Genomic DNA, 17472 nt, shown 5'->3' with positions numbered 1-17472 from the left:
CTGGGCAAGCAAATAACACTCTTATCTTTTGCTATTACCTGGGGACTCTGTGTCACTTGGGCAGTCAGTTCAGCAATTGGCCAGGTCATTATGCTTGCAATATTGACTGCTAATTATTAGTAGTACTTTTAAAAAAATTAATTAATGAATTTATTTTTGTCTGCGATCGGTCTTCGTTGCTGTGCGCAGGCTTTCTCTAGTTGCAGTGAGCGGGGGCTACTCTTGCGGTAAGCAGGCTTCTCATTGCGGTGGCTTCTCTTGTTGCGGAGCACGGGCTCTAGACGCATGGGCTTCAGTAGTTGTGGCTCGTGGGCTCTAGAGTGCAGGCTCAGTAGTCGTGATGCATGGGCTTAGTTGCTCCGTGGCATGTGGGATCTTCCCGGACCAGGGCTCGAACCCATGTCCCTGCATTGGCAGGCGGATCCTTAACCACTGTGTCACCAGCGAAGTCCCTTGACTTCTAATTAGGTGTCAACACAGCAGCACCAAGAACACACTACTCTTAATGTCTTTCTAAAATGTGTCCCTTATCAACTGTCCCCCTCCCCACTTAAAAAGTACCAGTACAGAATGGAGAGTGTTGTGTGAGTCTTGGTACAGTGAGATTCCTCATTGGAAGAGATTAAGTTTTGAATAAGCACAATGGATAAATCTCTGAGGAAGAATCTGTTGCTCAATTTATATTAAAAATTAGATTTTACTGCTAATCAAATGACGGGACACATAATGGTGAACATGGGCTTGGGAGTCAAACAAACTTGGATCCACATCTAAGCCCTACCACTTATTAACTGTGTGACCTTGGGAAAGTCACTTAACTTTATCGAGCTTCAATGTCCCCACATACAAAATTAAGAAAATATTACCTACGGGATTGATGAAAAACTATTAGAAGCAGTAACCTATTATATTAACTCTAACATACAAAGTTTGCCTTTGTCTCTCCTCTCAACCTATCCAAATCTCACCCGTTCCATAAAGGTTCGTTCAAATTCCATTTCCTCAGAAAAGCTTCCTCTAGTCTAAAGTGACTCCTTTCTTCTGATCACCTACTAAGACCTTCATATAGAGAATTCATTTGATAATTAATCACATATGGCCTAGGACAGCTTTTAGCTTGCCAGCTTGAACCATCATATCATCTATTCCAGTGCATAGCAGGACTCCTACACATTTCTACACATAATATGGGAGTAATAAATACTTGCTGGTTCCACAGTCATTTCATTTTTTAAATGATACGTGGAAAATAGTCAACACCAAAGGCTTAGAACATCGTGCATGACTTATCTCTAGGGATCACAGAATAACAGTACTAAATATCATTAAAATATTTTATTTTTAAAAAATAATAAGAATAATAGCTACCATTAATTGCACACTTATAACATGCTGTACTGTACTATAAATGTTAATAAATACTGATAATAGTTAGGAGGTTAAGCTGGAAAATCTGCCTGTCTTGGTTCAAATTTCAGCTTTATATGAGCTGTATAGCCTTGGACAAGTCACTTAACCTTAACCTTAACCTCAATTTTTCCAATTATACAATGGGGATAACAATATCTTTCCGGAGGGATTGTTGAGAGGAACACCACATTAAATTAGTACAGAGCCTGGCATATAAAAGTCCTCCAATAGTAGCTATTATTATTATTAATTTTAAAAACAGCTGTTATTATTGCCATGAGAAAACCAAGGCACAGAGGACTTAAGTAACTTGTCCTATACCGAGTGTGAATGATTTATTCTTTAAAGTATGATTCACATAATTTCATTTACTAGAGAAATTAAGGAAGTATGTTCCAGACTACTGCCACTGCACTTAGCTGAAACGATATGGAAACATGAACATCAATTATAACACAAACATAAATGTCGTTGACACCTAAAGGCAATGTGGTACCCTGGATTGGATCCTGGAGCAGAAAAAGGTCATTAGTAGAAATATTGGTGAAATCCAAAACAAAGTCTGTATTTTATTTAACAGTATGGTATTATACCAATGTTAATTTCTTAGTTTTTATAATTATAACATGGTTATATAATGGAATAATGTTAGGGGAAGCTGGGTGAAGGTTGATGGAGGTTAAATGGGAACTCTGTATGATTTTTGTAACTCTTCTGTAAATCTAACATTATTTTAAGATAAAAAGCTGAAAAAATAAATGTCATGATAAAAACTTTTTTAGAGGGAATATATTGACTAGTGATGTCATTGTTAGTGTTCTGTTCAGCCTTATAAAATGGTGGCTATGAAGACTATGAACAGTATTTTCAAATACCCATGATGTAATGCTAAATTTAAAGAAGCAGGATAACAAAATTGCATGCATACCATAATAACTCTGAGAGGCAAAACGGTGTGGTAGTCAAGGGCACAGACTCAGAAACTATATTCTACAAATCTGAATCTAATGTAATCTGACTCTGACAGAATAGAGGTTCAGTCAGTTTTCTAGCCACACAACCTTAGGTAAGTTAGTAACCTCTATATGCCTGAGTTTCCTCATCAGTAAAATGGGGTAATAATAACCTATTGTATTAAGTCTGCTGTGAAGACTAAATACATGTTAAATCTTATAGTAAGTGTTACAACACACGCACACATGCATACACACACTATCTCTATCTAAAAGCTTGTTGGGGGCTGGGGGGAAGGGAAATAAAGAAACATAGCAAAATGGGATGATAATTATTTAGGATGATGGGACTGTGAATTTTTTCCCCATTTTCCAAATTTCTTTAATGTGTTTATGCCTTCATAACTTAAAAATTTTATAAATTAAAAAGGGAGGGCTTCCCTGGTGGCGCAGTGGTTGAGAGTCTGCCTGCCGATACAGGGGACACGGGTTCGTGCCCCGGTCTGGGACGATCCCACATGCCGCGGAGCGGCTGGGCCCGTGAGCCATGGCTGAGCCTGCGCGTCCGGAGCCTGTGCTCCGCAACGGGAGAGGCCACAACAGTGAGAGGCCCGCGTACCACAAAAAAAATTAAAAAATAAATAAATAAAAAGGGAGAAAAAACTACCAAATACTTCTTCACTGGGTAACAGGTACATGGGAGCTTATATTATTATCTCTAGTGCACATTTGAACATTTTCACAGTGAAAAAAAAAATTTTAAGGAGGAAAAAAAAAATCTCACCAACCCAACGTATTTCTCATGTTTTAGAGGAACTGACTCTAAGTTTTAGTTATACTACAACAGATCACATTTATATAAAATTTAAAGAGAGGAATAAACATATGAAAACTTAAAATCAAGACTCACCTTAAAGGGAGAAGAGTCTCAAGAACTGTCTTAGTCTGTTGGGGCTATCCTTTCCTTTTTTAAAAAGAAATGCTCTGCAATGATGTGGTGTAATGTAAACATATGTATATATAGGTTTATACAATATTAATATCTCTACCTTAGAAGTACTGCCTCAGTGTTTTTCTGGTCTGATAGTTAAATACATATTTATACTTTTAAAGTCAATATTTGTACAATAGACAAGAACAGTGCCTATCAGCTAAATACATATTTAGGACTGTACCACATGTACTCCAAACATGTACTAAAATCAAAAGCTTATATTTATACAGAGCCTTTCATCTTGAAGGGGGCTAAAGAGCTTTACAAACATGTACATAAAAGGACATTTGCACTGATAGGCAGGCAAGATATCAATTCACCCGCTCCCCTATTTCTTCCAGCAGTCTGGGGTAGGAACACATGGTGTCAACAGATGCAGGTCTGTAACAGCTGCAAAGACATGTAACACAATAATCCACTATACCCAGTCACTGAAAGAGGGCTTGCAACTTGAGAACAGCAACTGCTCTCCTCCAGTGCAGAAGCACCACGGCCATTGCCAGCTTTGTGTTTTTAAATTATTCTCTACCAAACTCAACTAATCACCTGACAAAATTGAATTTGATACTGGAAATGGTTTCTGAATGCAAAGTACTTTGTCCGATGATGAAAACTAGTTTGAAAAACACTTTCCTCTGCCCTTGTTAGATTTAGAAAAAAAAAAGGGGGTCACAACATTCAGGAGAAATGGTTCAAAATATTCTATCTAAGAATAGCTTTGTCTCAGAGGATTGGGTCATTACTTCAGAAGACAGTCATATTTTCCTCCCATTTAATTAGGACACCGTAAGTTTTTCAGTCAAATTACTTTATATGGATGGGGTCTATCTATATTATACACACAATGGAGGTTTTATATTGAAAATTCTGCAATCACTATATAAAAGCATACACAAGTGTGACGATGTGATTAGGAATATGACATTCACTGACTTCACCTAAGCCAAGCTGCCCTGTATGTTAACTTAAAATTACCAACCGAAGGAAATTCCATCACTGGATCCTCTTGTTTCAGCTTCTCTCTCCCTCCAACGTTTCTATGCAATAAAACCTAGTGAAAATGACACTCCAGGACTAAGGGCTAAGGACGACTAAAGGGCTAAGGAAGCAACAAAGTGAGCACATGTAGCCTGAAAGGGGCTTGTCAGAGTGGCTGGGTTTATGGTCTAACGAGTGTCAGACTCGGGCTTTTGGTCCCTGGCAGTGCCACTGACTTCTTCCCTGGCCATTGTCTTGCCGAGAGAGGCATGGACTAACCAGGTGGTTCTAGGGACTTACCGCCAATTATAGTTTCATTAATATAGCCATAAATCAGTTTTTAAAATATCTAATTTCAGATTATTTTTGATAACAGAGCATTCCAATTAGCAGGCTTCTTAGGTGTAGGATTATCCACCTAAACTAATTACCTTAAAGTGAGAAAGGGAAGAGGTTCAAAAGAGTTACCGTGAATAAGTTAAGGATCAGCAGAAATAAACATTTGTTTTCCTTATACAAGTTCTAAGGAAGAAGATATTTCTTTGGCCACAGTCTGATCCTGGAATAAACACGCGCAAGCAAGGGAGGAGGGGATGGGGCGGAGAAGGCAAGCAGAAGAGAACAGTCTTATTTAACTGTTTTTATGTGGGTAAAATGATTTGTGCTACAGTATTTCCATAAGAAGTGGGACCATTATTTTCCTGTAGAAACACATTTGGTTTGAAAAGTATCACTGGACAGGACGTGAAAATCAAACCGAATGAATTATTCACAACCTCCGATCAGAGGTGATCATTATTTCTGATGCTCCAAACAGTGATTAGGATTCTGCCCTGAGATGTCATTTTCTCGCTGAGTAACACCAGTGATACAGAAAGGCATTATCTATCTATTCATATGTGTATTTTTTCTCCTGGGAGGACCTCGGTTTAATGTTACTATAACAGATAATAAAAACATGATAATATTAACATTTATTCTGATGACGCCCATGAATGCCATTAGTCTGACACAAAGTGTCAACACTAATCATGACCCCAAATTGACACCAAAATTGACATCAACATTAATTGTACTATCAGTGTGAATAGAAGGTACAAGTGTACATATGCACATGTATACACCTGCACTTTCCAAAGCTGCTGCTACCACAAAGTAAAACAACAATATTTAAGCTCAATAAAGAAATCTGAAGGGAAAGCTAAGGGGCAAAACAGGACAGGAATTTGTTTTCAAGGATGTAAGAAGCATTCAATTCTAGCTATGCCGTGGGAAGTAGAAAGGGAGTATCTTTGCCACAGCTGCCTTTCTTGTATCTCCACACTTTGAGTTCATCGGTAATAATATCTTTCTATATGGACCCAAACACAGGTTAGACTGTGGTTGAGATGTTGAAGCTTTATTTATTTTCCATGCTGAAAGTCTAAAAGTTGAGTGTTTCTGGCAAAGCCTCCAGTAGCTATTGTGCTACTACTGCTAATGCTGGGAAGATGACTATCCGACAAGGCTCTGGGGCAGAAATATAAAGAATCCTAGAACGTTAGAGCCGAAACAGACCCAGGCAGCATCTGCATCATGAAGATGAAAAAACTAAGATCCAGAGAGAAGAAATATGAACTTGAGTTCCTTTTCAGACAGATAACAAAATGCTACCTTTCCCCCTTCCTTTTGTATGTTGGATGGAATACTTCACTTTTAATTAGATACTATCAAAAAATAATTACAATTTTAACTTATATTAGAACCTTGTGCGAAAAAAAATACATCATGAAATATTAGAAAATACTGTATAGGTCTTAAAAGGTGTATTTTTAAACCATAAGGCAATGCAATATTTGACTTAATTTGTGCCATTCAGAAAAAACATGCTGAAAAAATGTCAATGCCTTCCATGTTGTATTATCTTCTGGATATCATGTTCCGTTGCCTAGTGTTGTGTGAGCACATAAAGGAGCTGAAAACAATTTCCTTAACAGCTGAAAAAGTCTTTTTTTCATGCTTGGATAATTCAAAAATGGCTGAACAAACTTACCTCAACCCTTCTAAAAAGCGATAAAAGGATAAGAAAAATATCATTTTTAGAGCAAAAAATTTTCTTCCCAGAGGTAATTCTTTGAAAATGTTACCAAAGATTAGAAATAATAATTTTAAACAGGGGAATTGTTTCTTCCTGTACTATTTATATGCTTGAAACCACAGTAATTTTACACATGTACACACAATGCTTTAATAAACATACCAATTTTTAAAAACACATGCAATGGAGCACATACAAGCCAGTGGTATTTGAGAAATGGGGTGCCGGAGTGACTGGTTGATAGGGAAATTAACCAAGCTGGCCTACCACAGTTCAGAAAGCCTCCCCCATTAATCATGTAAACGAATGTTGAACTCTTGATGCTCCACGCTACACTTCATCCTCTGGTGTCATCTGTTGCAGTCCTGATGTTCATTATTGCCTCTGGTTGGAGCTGTAAAATTTCTTGACATAGGGTACTATATCACACCCTTTTTCTGTAAAATCTTAAAAATCAAGATGTATGAAAATGCTGGCAAGTTCATCCTTTTGTTCAAAGGCTAACTTAAGGACTTACTTTTGAAAGGCACTGAGGAGCCCTCCACAAGTGCTGCTTTGGTTGGCCAAGGGATGCATTAGGATTTTCAAGGTCAGTCAACCTCATTGGGCCTTGGTTTGCTACTAATGAAATAAGTCAAAATCAACTAATTGACCCGATGAGAACTCTCCAGCTCCAATAACAGACATTCAGAAGGAATTTGAAGAAAAATATATACATCCCAGAAGAACAGTGTTAGGAATTCATTAGAAGTAATTCCACGGCAGCAAGACCTAGCTTTCAAAAGTAGCCTCAATATTTTTCTAATGAGGGACTCAACTTTGGTTCTGAAGAGCATTTCAGACAAAGACTTGTAGCCAAACACACTCACTAAGAATGAGGCTAAAAGAAGAAAAGTGCACAATAATTTTAAATAAAACGATCTTACCATGTATTCCGTAATATGTCTTTTTCTGTACTTGAAATTCCTATCTTGCTAGGCTAAAAAGATTCAAAATTGGTTTTTTAAAGTCCTTGATGAAAAATAAGGTAAGTGCAAATTATGAATGTTTATATATAATCAGTGGAATGTGATACTTTTCTGCCGAGGATCTCAAAGCACTTAGAAACATTCTCCCATCTTCAGGGACAGATTGGTGGCAAGGACCATTAGTCTCTTTTTATAACTTGAACAGTCAGTGCACAGACCATGATCCTGTTTTTCAGATCTGCTTTTCTTGGGTCTATTTCAGAGCTCACCTTCAGCATGCTACAATACAAATATGCCTCTTTTCCAACACACATCTAAAAGACTGATATGGACTCAATTTCCACACCCAGCATGAAAAGGTAAACTGATTTCATAAGAATGAAACAAAAGCACAGTAAAATACATCTAAATTAGCTTCCCATTCATGGAGCTATTCTGAGGTTAAATCGAGTAAAACAATAGGCAAAAGCCTAATGTTAAACTAGAAAAATACTTGGGTTTTGTTCGCATGAGAAATGGTCAACCCTTTCCTTACTCAACTCAAGCCCACAAACGCTCTCTCCAGTCAGTTTCAAAGCATCATGGATGGCACTAGAATTTAAGTCCAGGATAGCCCAAGCAATTCCTTTGAGAGTATGGAAAATGTCAACCAAGTGAATTAAGACAGAGGGTTATGGTGGTTTTTCTAAAATAAGAGGTCCTTTGGGTTAAGAGGTCCAGCCTAAGAACTGTCAAAATAGATCTACTAATTAATTTCTTCCAATCTTTCAGGCTTACATAAGCTTACCAACCTCCTTTCCCTATCCAACTCCTAAATTTTATTTTTGTTTTTACACTCAAATTAGAGATTTCAAAGGATTATAGCAAAAATAAGTGAGATGCAGTGTCAAAATGGTAAGATTTATTTAAGCTAGTCAATAGATGCAGGGATATTTGTCATATCACTCCATATTTTTCTATAAGTTAGAAATATTTTATAATAAAAAAGTTAAAGAGATAGTTACACCTTCGTGGAACTGGACAACAGTACCTTGCCAACAATTAGACGACAGTTAAATACAGGCAAGGCTGAGCAGTTCTAGAACTGAATTCTTAATCCCCACCATTTCATCCCCCAGAACATAAAGCAGAACTGAAACCAAGATACCAGTCATAATGGCAGCTAGCCTTCGAACTTTAATTTATACTACTTATTTCCCTCCTCGATCATCCTCTTTCTAAAAAATGTTTCCTGTAAAAATGTGCAATCATGATGTAAGATTCAACAGATCTCCACCCAAAGGGTTAAGAGAGCAATTGCACGTTGTGGGAACACTAGGCAAAGCCTACCATACCAACTGAAAAAAAAGGGAAGGATACTGCTGGATTTACCTCACCAAACAGGGCAATTCAAGAGGCTTATCTGAAGGCTAGGCTGCTGAGAAGGAAAAACCCTGACACCTAGTGCCCATCTGAAAAAACGAAGTCTTGGAGCCACTACAATTTTAAGCCTGGCAGTGTGTGCGGAGGTGACCATCAAATTGCATTCAATCTGGAACATACTTAACTCTCAGAAAAATTTTAAGGAAAAAATGTAATGCCATGCAAGAATTCCAGTCTCTAACTACCAATCCTTTTTGGAGTACACATCCTAAACCTAATTATTATATCTGCTTCTAGACACAGCATCTTCTCATCGCAGATTTTCATTACGACAGGAGCAATGAGAGGGAATGGATAGATTCATATTGTTGAAAAGCCCATGTTCTGAAACAGTAAGGAAAACAGGGTCCTCATTTCTATCCACACTAATTTTGCTATAAAAGGTGCCTGTCTATCGTATCTTTCAGCATTGCCCAATTTGGAGATTCATCATCTAGTTCACAGAGCAGTTAAAGGAAATATAATAAAAGAATGCTAATAACATTTCAGAATATATAAAAACATAGTCTCAAGAAGGCCAGTGCTTTCTTTTTCCTACCAGGCAAAGTTAAGTTGTTCTCCGTCAAGTCGGTTACAGACGTTGGCTTGATCTTAGCCTGAGCCTTTTAATAACAGGATTTGGTGCGAAAAGCAGCTACATTGGATTGTGAACTGTTACTCAAAGTGTTCCCACCTACAATTACAGCTTCCACCAAATGATCAAAACAGGTTAGCGAACTGGCAGGAAAATGAAAACAATTCCCCCCAAATTGAGAAGCGGTGAAAGTAGAACTGTTGGTTAGCTGCGCTTCTTCTCTATCCAGGCTCAACAGCATACATTCATCTAGCTGTGTATTTACATACAGTGCCCATCACAGGAGCATGAAATCAGTTTAGTCTACGTTGCAATCACATTTTCCTCAATTTTCATCTTTACTTGAAACGATTAAAAAAAAAAAATCCTAGACAACTTATCTTTGGAGCTATTTGCAAGGAGCGCAGTTCACAGATTTGGTGTACATCTTTTTTATTCCTACTCTAAATTCATACTAAATGCAATGCCATTCAAATCTGACAATGAGAAAAATGTGTTCTCCTATACCTTTCATCACGCATAAGGTGGCATTCCTTCAGTTACATCTCTCTCAGTGGGGAAGGGACAACTAGGAAAATAGAAAGGAGAGAGTAGCTAACATCACATCAGAAAAGCTCTCTTTTGCCTGCTTTTAACTCGGCCACAATGTTCAAAATGCAGGTCACATCTCTGCTGAAACAGCCAATATTCTTCCTCAAATGGCAAACAAGTTACCTAAAACTAAATGGAACTGAACTGTTCCAAGTCCTGGTCCCATCACCTTTTTACCTATTTACTGTCCTGGAAAAAAAATCGGGAAGAAAGACTGGTTACCCACACAGCCGATGGTATGGTAAGTGCAGGCTTTCTGCCTTTGATTACGGGGAGAAGCATCTCAATTCACGGGGAAACTCTGCAGGAATCTCTTGTTTTACCTGTATTCCTTATATCCATGTGCTAGCTTTGAAACCCAGAAACTCCAATCCTTCAAGGTAATGCAGTATCACCCACCATGATGACCTGGTGGAGCTGTCACCTTTGGAGAAGACCACATTATGATGATTTAATGGCTACGTAGCACTGACGCATTTACATTGAGCCTCGGCTCTCAGAACATTAACAGGTCAATCTTTTATTCCTTTTTCTAATAAAACTATTTCTCAAGGCTCCGTTAGATGCCCATTCTCTTTGGGATAGGACTGATTTGCTCCCAATCTCATCAACATAAGCTCTCTTCCTTCCCCTCACATCATTCTTGGGGTAATATGTAGAGTGCCAAGCTCATGACAAACTTGTCTCTTTGGCCAAAGAAAATTAAACGGCAATTGCTGAAAGTCAACTTGCCTTGATAAAACTGGGCTCAGCACGAGGAAATACATCCTCCTGACACCTCGTCATCTCTTAGGCACAGCTGTCCCTCAGAGTTCTGACTGCTGAAACTCCATCTTTAGATTGGTCAGTCGCTCAGTGGACATGCTTCATTGTACGTTCAAGCTCTTGGTAACCGAGTTGGATACTAATACCCCAACCTCATTCCTGTTGTGCAGGACCCTATAATCTAGCTAAGGCCACTGACTGACTTCACCAGCCACGCCGGGCATTAGTCACTAAGTGCTCACAAAAGAAATCAGTCTCACTCCTCCTGAGCTCAAAGACTCAGAAACAGCAAGCTGACACTCAGCTTCAATCCTAGTCAACCATTTGAAGGAAAGGAAAAGAGAACAAAGAAAACAGGCAACTAAGGAGGGAAAAGAGGAGGACAAGAAGAAAGTAAGAACTGACGAAAAGCAAAAAAAATTTCAAATACTATTAGATTTCTAGATTTCAAGATTATTATTAAAGCATTGGGCAAAGGAAAACATGTGGTCCCTGTACTGACGCTACTACTCATAGCCCTAGTCCTATGCTGCTGTTTAAGACATCCTTTTGCACCAAGGTTTGTTGGGTCTTAAAAGGGTTAAAAAAAACCTTTAATTTTTTTTTTTTTATTCGTGTGTGTGTGTGTGTGTGTGTGTGTGTGTGTGTGTGTGTGTGTGGTCTTTGGGTACAGAGTCCCGTATAATAAGACTATTTGTATTCATACTGGCAGAGTAAACACTACATGTTCATGCCCAGGCAGCTCTGTGCTTGTAATTTCAGCAAGAACAGAGCTCTGTCCCTCTGGGACTTCACTATTCCCCCAGTCTCCATTCGCTCAAACAGAATGAGAGCAGAGAGAAAGCAGGACAGAAAGATCATGGCAAGAGGTTTCACACAGCACTGCAGCTAGCTTTCACGTGGCCAAAAATCTCATTTTGTGTTTTAATTACATTAGTTAAAAGCGTTTTTCTCGCAGTCCCCTGTTCACAAGGGTGCCTTCCACTCCTGAAGACTCCACTGTTCAATGAATCAGAATTTAAGTCTAGCACAATGAAGCTTTTCTTTGCTGCTGAGGGGTTCACTAAGTAGATGCTACACACAGTGGCATAAACCTCTGCTGCAACTTTGTGTGTTAACGAGTATACATACACCTACTCTCGTCAACATTCTACGCATCCTTTCTCCCCAGCCTCTCGCCTTTGCTATTAGATTAGAAGAACTCCTACAAGTCTGATACTCTCCATCACGTCCAATGCTTGCATCCATCTTAATACCAAACCATCTACTTTTGGCAGCCACTGGTGTACCTGCTGAACAACCACGCACCTTGTACATATAGGAAATTTTTTTGAAAAAGATACTGCGTAAAATGGGAAAAAATTGCATTTATCCCCAAAGGTCTACCCAGTCTGTTTATGGTGAACACTCAGATAGAGATTACTCCTTCTAAGGAACGAGATTTATCTAGGGATTACATCTAAGGTTAAAATAAAAACATATCTCATTTTAGGCTTATTACTGTTGTTATCACTGTTGTTATAACTGTACATTAGAAGCATAGTTAGACTCAGGAAGAATCTCAGTGCACTGAGGAGGGTGTGGGGTATAGGGCAGAATACGACTGTACATCATTAACAGTGTACTACAGGAGAAAGGAATCCAAAGCTAGAAAAGGCACTCCTGGATAACTATCAGACACGGGTTCTCTGTTACCTCCTTTTATGTTTAAACCCCTGGTTCTGATTGGGCCCCTTTAAGAAGAAAATATTTACCACGCTCACAACAGTACCAGATGAAACTACCTGAGCACGAAAAAACATATCAAAAACTGTACACCAGTATGCAAAGTAAGTATCCAAATAAGGAAAAACATCAAGAAACATTCTAAATGCTTTTATTATAGAAAACTCTCAAAATTTCAAACATATACAAAAATAGAGAAAATAATCTAGTCCTATGTATCTATCACCTTGCTTCAGTTAACAACTCATGTTCAATCCTGTTTCACCTGTACTCCCACATTCACACCCCCTCATTATTCTGAAGCAAATCCTAGAGATTAGATCATTTTATCTAAAACTATTTTAGTATGTATCTCTAACAGAAAACAATACTTTTTTAAAAAGCAAAATTGTAATAGCATTTTAAAAAAATGTAATACCATTATCACACTTAAAAAACTACTGATAATTCCTTGCTATCCAGTCAATGTTCTCTGGCTAAAGAATTCTACCAACAGGACTACTATTTCTACCAATAGGACTACTATGCTGCCTATGCCACTCAGATCTTAATACTATTTAATGACCATCCCCATGGAAAGCTGGTACTAGTGGGCACAAAGATAAGAAAGGGGAGAGGGGGACGCAACTACTTGCCTCATTTCCTCCTGGAAGCCTGTTCATGTGGACCAGTTGACCTTGATCATCCAACACAAGCTCAGTGTACGTCAGCATGTCTGAAGGCAGAGGGGGTGATGGAAGGAATGCTTGAGTGGACATAGACTCCCAGAGTTTGATCAGGGACTAAAGGAGGAGAAAAGTTTGACTAATCAGTAACAATTAGCATTTCAACATGAACAAAATAAATATTAAAATATCGTCAGTCTAGTTTTGCTCTTTCTTTTCCAAATGTTCTGCTGAGTGTCTAAACGTTAGACCAAATTCGAGAGCTCTCATTCTCAGTTGAAATAGATTTGTAATTGTCTTTAACATAATGTTTTTTACATGCCAAAAATCAGGCACTTTTCCAACAACATCAAACTACTGAGTGATCATGAATCAGAATGAATCAGTCCCTCTTTAAAAAAGAGAAATCCTAGAGAAACTTGGCTACAGAAGAATAACCAGGAAAGTGACATGACACTCAGCTAATACAAAGTAAACCCAAGAACACAAGAATAGAGTTTCTACTAGAGGTTCAGGGGAAGCATCCTCTTTCTAATATCTTCTCAAAGCTACAGGCCCATACACGGGAATTAGCTCACTAGAGGTGTATGACTGTAAATGTGCAAATCAAGTCTGCTCAAATTTGAGAAAACAGAGAGACACACCTATCATTTTAAAACCATTTCAATTTCCACTCCCAACTTCATATTACCAAAAATATTGCTGCACGAAGTGGGAACTAGTTTAGTTGTTTCTCGGCTTGCCTCAAAGCAACATTTAAAACCAATATGACTCATTCATACTTACAAGTCCAAATCACTGTGTTTATGTCTATTCTATAGGAAGAATTATATAGGATGTGATTTCTCTTTATGGCACTGGCACTGGGGAACACAATCAACACTCAACTTCTAGGCTAACAACGCCGGTAATACTGAACGAAGACAGCTATGTTTCAAGGGAGAGACCTTGTAAACAAATGGTTACATAAAGGAAATCTCTTGTATTTCTGAATAATACAGGAAGTACAGAAAGACTATTTACTAAGACCGCATGTATTACTTTATTAAAATTCAAATGTGGTAACAATGGTATTTTTGACTAGGAGACTTGGAAAAATTCTATGTTCACAGATTTTTTTAAGGACAAATTCAGTATTCTTTCGATACACTAGCTTTTATTCAGCTATAATAAACCTCCCACAAAAGAACTGATAATTTAAACTGTGTACCATGAACTCTATATCTATTTGTATATGTTATATATTGATTCTCATCATATTAACCTAGGTTATCAGTTAGAGACCTGGGTTATCTTGGAAAATAGGAAAACGAGAACTCGAGTTTCAAATCTCTTTTTGATTTGAATATAGGCTTTGGAAATAGACACCTAAATGTAACTCCTTACACCGGTCATCGTAAACTACCATCGCAGGCATGTGGTCTCAGTTTACTCTTTTCTACTCAACAGAGGCCTCTATTCTCACCATTCTTCCTGTTAATTCATAAAGAACCACCCAACATCTGAGTTGGCAGTCACAATCCCAAAAGAGATAGAAGTGAGAACAGTGTCAAGATATTTCCTGCCTTTGGAAGCACCCTATTCCAGTCTAAGCTGCATCTGATGAAAATTCAGGAAAAATCTTGCCTCTTTGGCACATGTCAGATCTCCCCCACCGTTAGCCACCTTTACCTGCCGAAACATCTCTGGGATATCATATATGTATGTTGTCCCTAAGGACTGTGCCTGGAACCTCTTTGATTGAAGCAGGTCTTTGGTCACATATGGAGTGTTGATTAACATTCCATGTAATGGTCCCTGTTTGTCTCCGTATGCCTGAAACATGATCTGCAGGAAAAAGAGGATGGCATGGGGAGTTAAAAGACAGGGGGGAAAAGTCAGATCAGCTGCCTAGAGGGACTTTTCTTCACAAATGTTATTTCTTGAAACACATTTTTGGTGGGTTGAGTAGCTAAGATATGCCTCTTAACATTGGGTACATGGTGTTCTCACCTCTCTACAGATTAACCAACTCCAAAAGATGGTATGTAACCAACCACACATCATACTTTTGAAATCAACAAGAAAGCACAGTGTAAGTTTCACATTTCAGAGACAGACTGACAATGCTTGCCTTCTAAAGTGACTTGAATCCCATATATTCAAAAACAAAGCATGTCAGCTAACCAGCTAAGCAGTTCTAGTATTTAAGTTGAGGAACAGCTAAGCACTAAAGAGAATTCTGTTCTTTCCCCAGTGGTAGAAGGCCAGGTTGAGGCTCTACCAGGTCACCTACACTTTAGTCTATTTGATTAGAAGGTGCTTCATAAGTACGATTAGCTATATAAAGGCTTCAAAAATTTCTGACACAAGTGGATTTCATCCATCCATCTAGCTAGCTAATTCTTGTTAGCTCATAAGACACAGGCTATAGTAAAAAAGAAAAAAAAATTTATTAAAAAATATATATAAAATATACATACATATTTCCCCCAGTATACTATGTCTACAACTAGTGAATAGCTCCTGCAATACCTATATTGTCACATAATAAAATCACTACACCAGTTTTTAATTACTTTAACTCAAATATTTCTAGAAGAGTACTTCATATTTCATATATTTAGAGTTTTATTTGCTTATGAATATTTATAAGGGATGCCATTATTTCAATTCCAATTAATATTTATTGAGTGCCCAGAGGTTGTATGACACTAAACTAGGCACTTTATGCATGAATACACAAAACATAGATTCCCAATGCAGTGAATACAAATGCAGATTGGGATGTGAGGGTATGTGTATATACCCACATACTTATTCAGGCCTTAAGTCTACCACTAACGAATAGATTTGCAGATCTGCTAAACAGGCATTAGAAGAGAATTAAGTACTCTCCTATATCCTGGGTACAGTTCAGTTAACTGAATGCTTAGCCCTTTAGATCAGAGGAACAAATGTGTTCTACTGACTTGTCAATCAGGTCCTATTCTGGGCAAAACTTGTCTTGGGCTGCTTAAAGCCCACCAGAATGGAGCTCCCAATCCTCTTGCACATGACCAATGAAGAAAGTCACCAGGTGGGAGGTAGAATTAGCATTGTCTTAGTAATGTGAGAGGTAGAAATAATAATGTTTCAAGAGATTCAAAGTGTTAAGTGAGGCCAGGGTGTTAGTATGTGAAAACTGGACTTAGAGGAGATAACCCAAATCAAAATAAGAAAAAAAGGAGCCAAAGCAGTAGGTTCTTGGAACTACATTCCAAGTACATACCTATAGGTCTTATCTTTCTATTAGATAGAAAGATAGGTACAGTTTTGCAAGGTCTGGAATAAAGTCAGGCTGGTCATTTAAGCAATATAACTGTAGGTACATTCACTGCTGGTGGGAATTTAAAATGGTACAACCTCTTTGGCAAACAGTTTGGCAGTTTCTTATAAAATTAAACATACACTTACTATGACTCAATAATTATACTCATATATTTACTCAAGAGAAATGAAAATATATCTACACAAATATTTGTAAATGAATGTTCACAGCAGCTTTACTCAGAATAGCCCAAACTGGAAAAATAAAGCCTCAAATGTCCATTGACTGGTGAATGGATATAAAAATTTTGGTATATTCACAAAATGGAACACTACTCAGCAATGAAAAAGAACATACCCATAATCCATGCAACATGGATGAATCTCAAAAACACTATGCTGAGCAAAAGAAGCCAGACACAAAATAGTACCTATTGTCTAATTTCATTTATATGAAATTCTAGGACAGGCAAAACTATAATAATAGAAAACAGATCAGTGGATGCCTAGGGCTGGGGCTGCAAAGGAGAATAAGAAAACTTTTGAGGGTGTCAAGGGTTCTCTATCATGACTGTGATGGTGGTTACACAGGTGTGTGCAATTTCACAATGAATTAAACTGCACACATAAAATGAGTGCATTTTATTACATGTAAGTTCTATCTCAACAAAGTTGATTTTGAAATGTATATTTCCCTCTTACACTACACATTGGAAATCAACTGATTTATGCAGTGGATTACTCAGATCTCTCTACTATAACTGCCTGACATCAGTGTTCACTACAGCTAATTCCACAAAGACTATACAAGGGAAATAAGACAATCTGAAACTCAAGCCAGTCAACCTTGCTCCTTGTTGGCGGAAAGAATAAAAAATTATTCTGGAGCAAGAGGTTGATAGCAATGGACAGCATTGGAAGCCTCTGAATGGTCACTTATCTATCTATGTTGTCTATGTTAATTCCATTTTCTCCTATAATGGCCATAGTAATTAAAACTGGTAAAGTATATGTTTTACAAGTTCATGAAAACAGGTACACATTTTATTTATCACACACTTT

At 37.8% G+C, this 17472-nt stretch overlaps 1 protein-coding gene across 17 annotated transcripts in view; it reads right to left on the bottom strand.

Moving 5' to 3' along the window:
* ACACA (acetyl-CoA carboxylase alpha) overlaps nt 1-17472 on the bottom strand; it is a 283052-nt gene that overhangs the window by 78563 nt on the left and 187017 nt on the right. For all 17 annotated transcript variants that reach the window (XM_033431572.2, XM_004271716.4, XM_033431570.2 and 14 more), the window contains 2 exons: nt 14794-14949; nt 13093-13239 (listed from right to left, as the gene is read on the bottom strand). In XM_033431572.2, the coding sequence (XP_033287463.1) occupies nt 13093-13239; nt 14794-14949 (303 nt within the window). The remainder of the gene's footprint in view (nt 1-13092; nt 13240-14793; nt 14950-17472) is intronic.

The sequence above is a fragment of the Orcinus orca genome, chromosome 19, assembly GCF_937001465.1.
Source record: "Orcinus orca chromosome 19, mOrcOrc1.1, whole genome shotgun sequence".
Taxonomy (NCBI): Eukaryota; Metazoa; Chordata; class Mammalia; order Artiodactyla; family Delphinidae; genus Orcinus; species Orcinus orca.
Note: the sequence above shows the minus strand (reverse complement) of the source record. Positions and strands in the feature narration are given on the sequence as shown.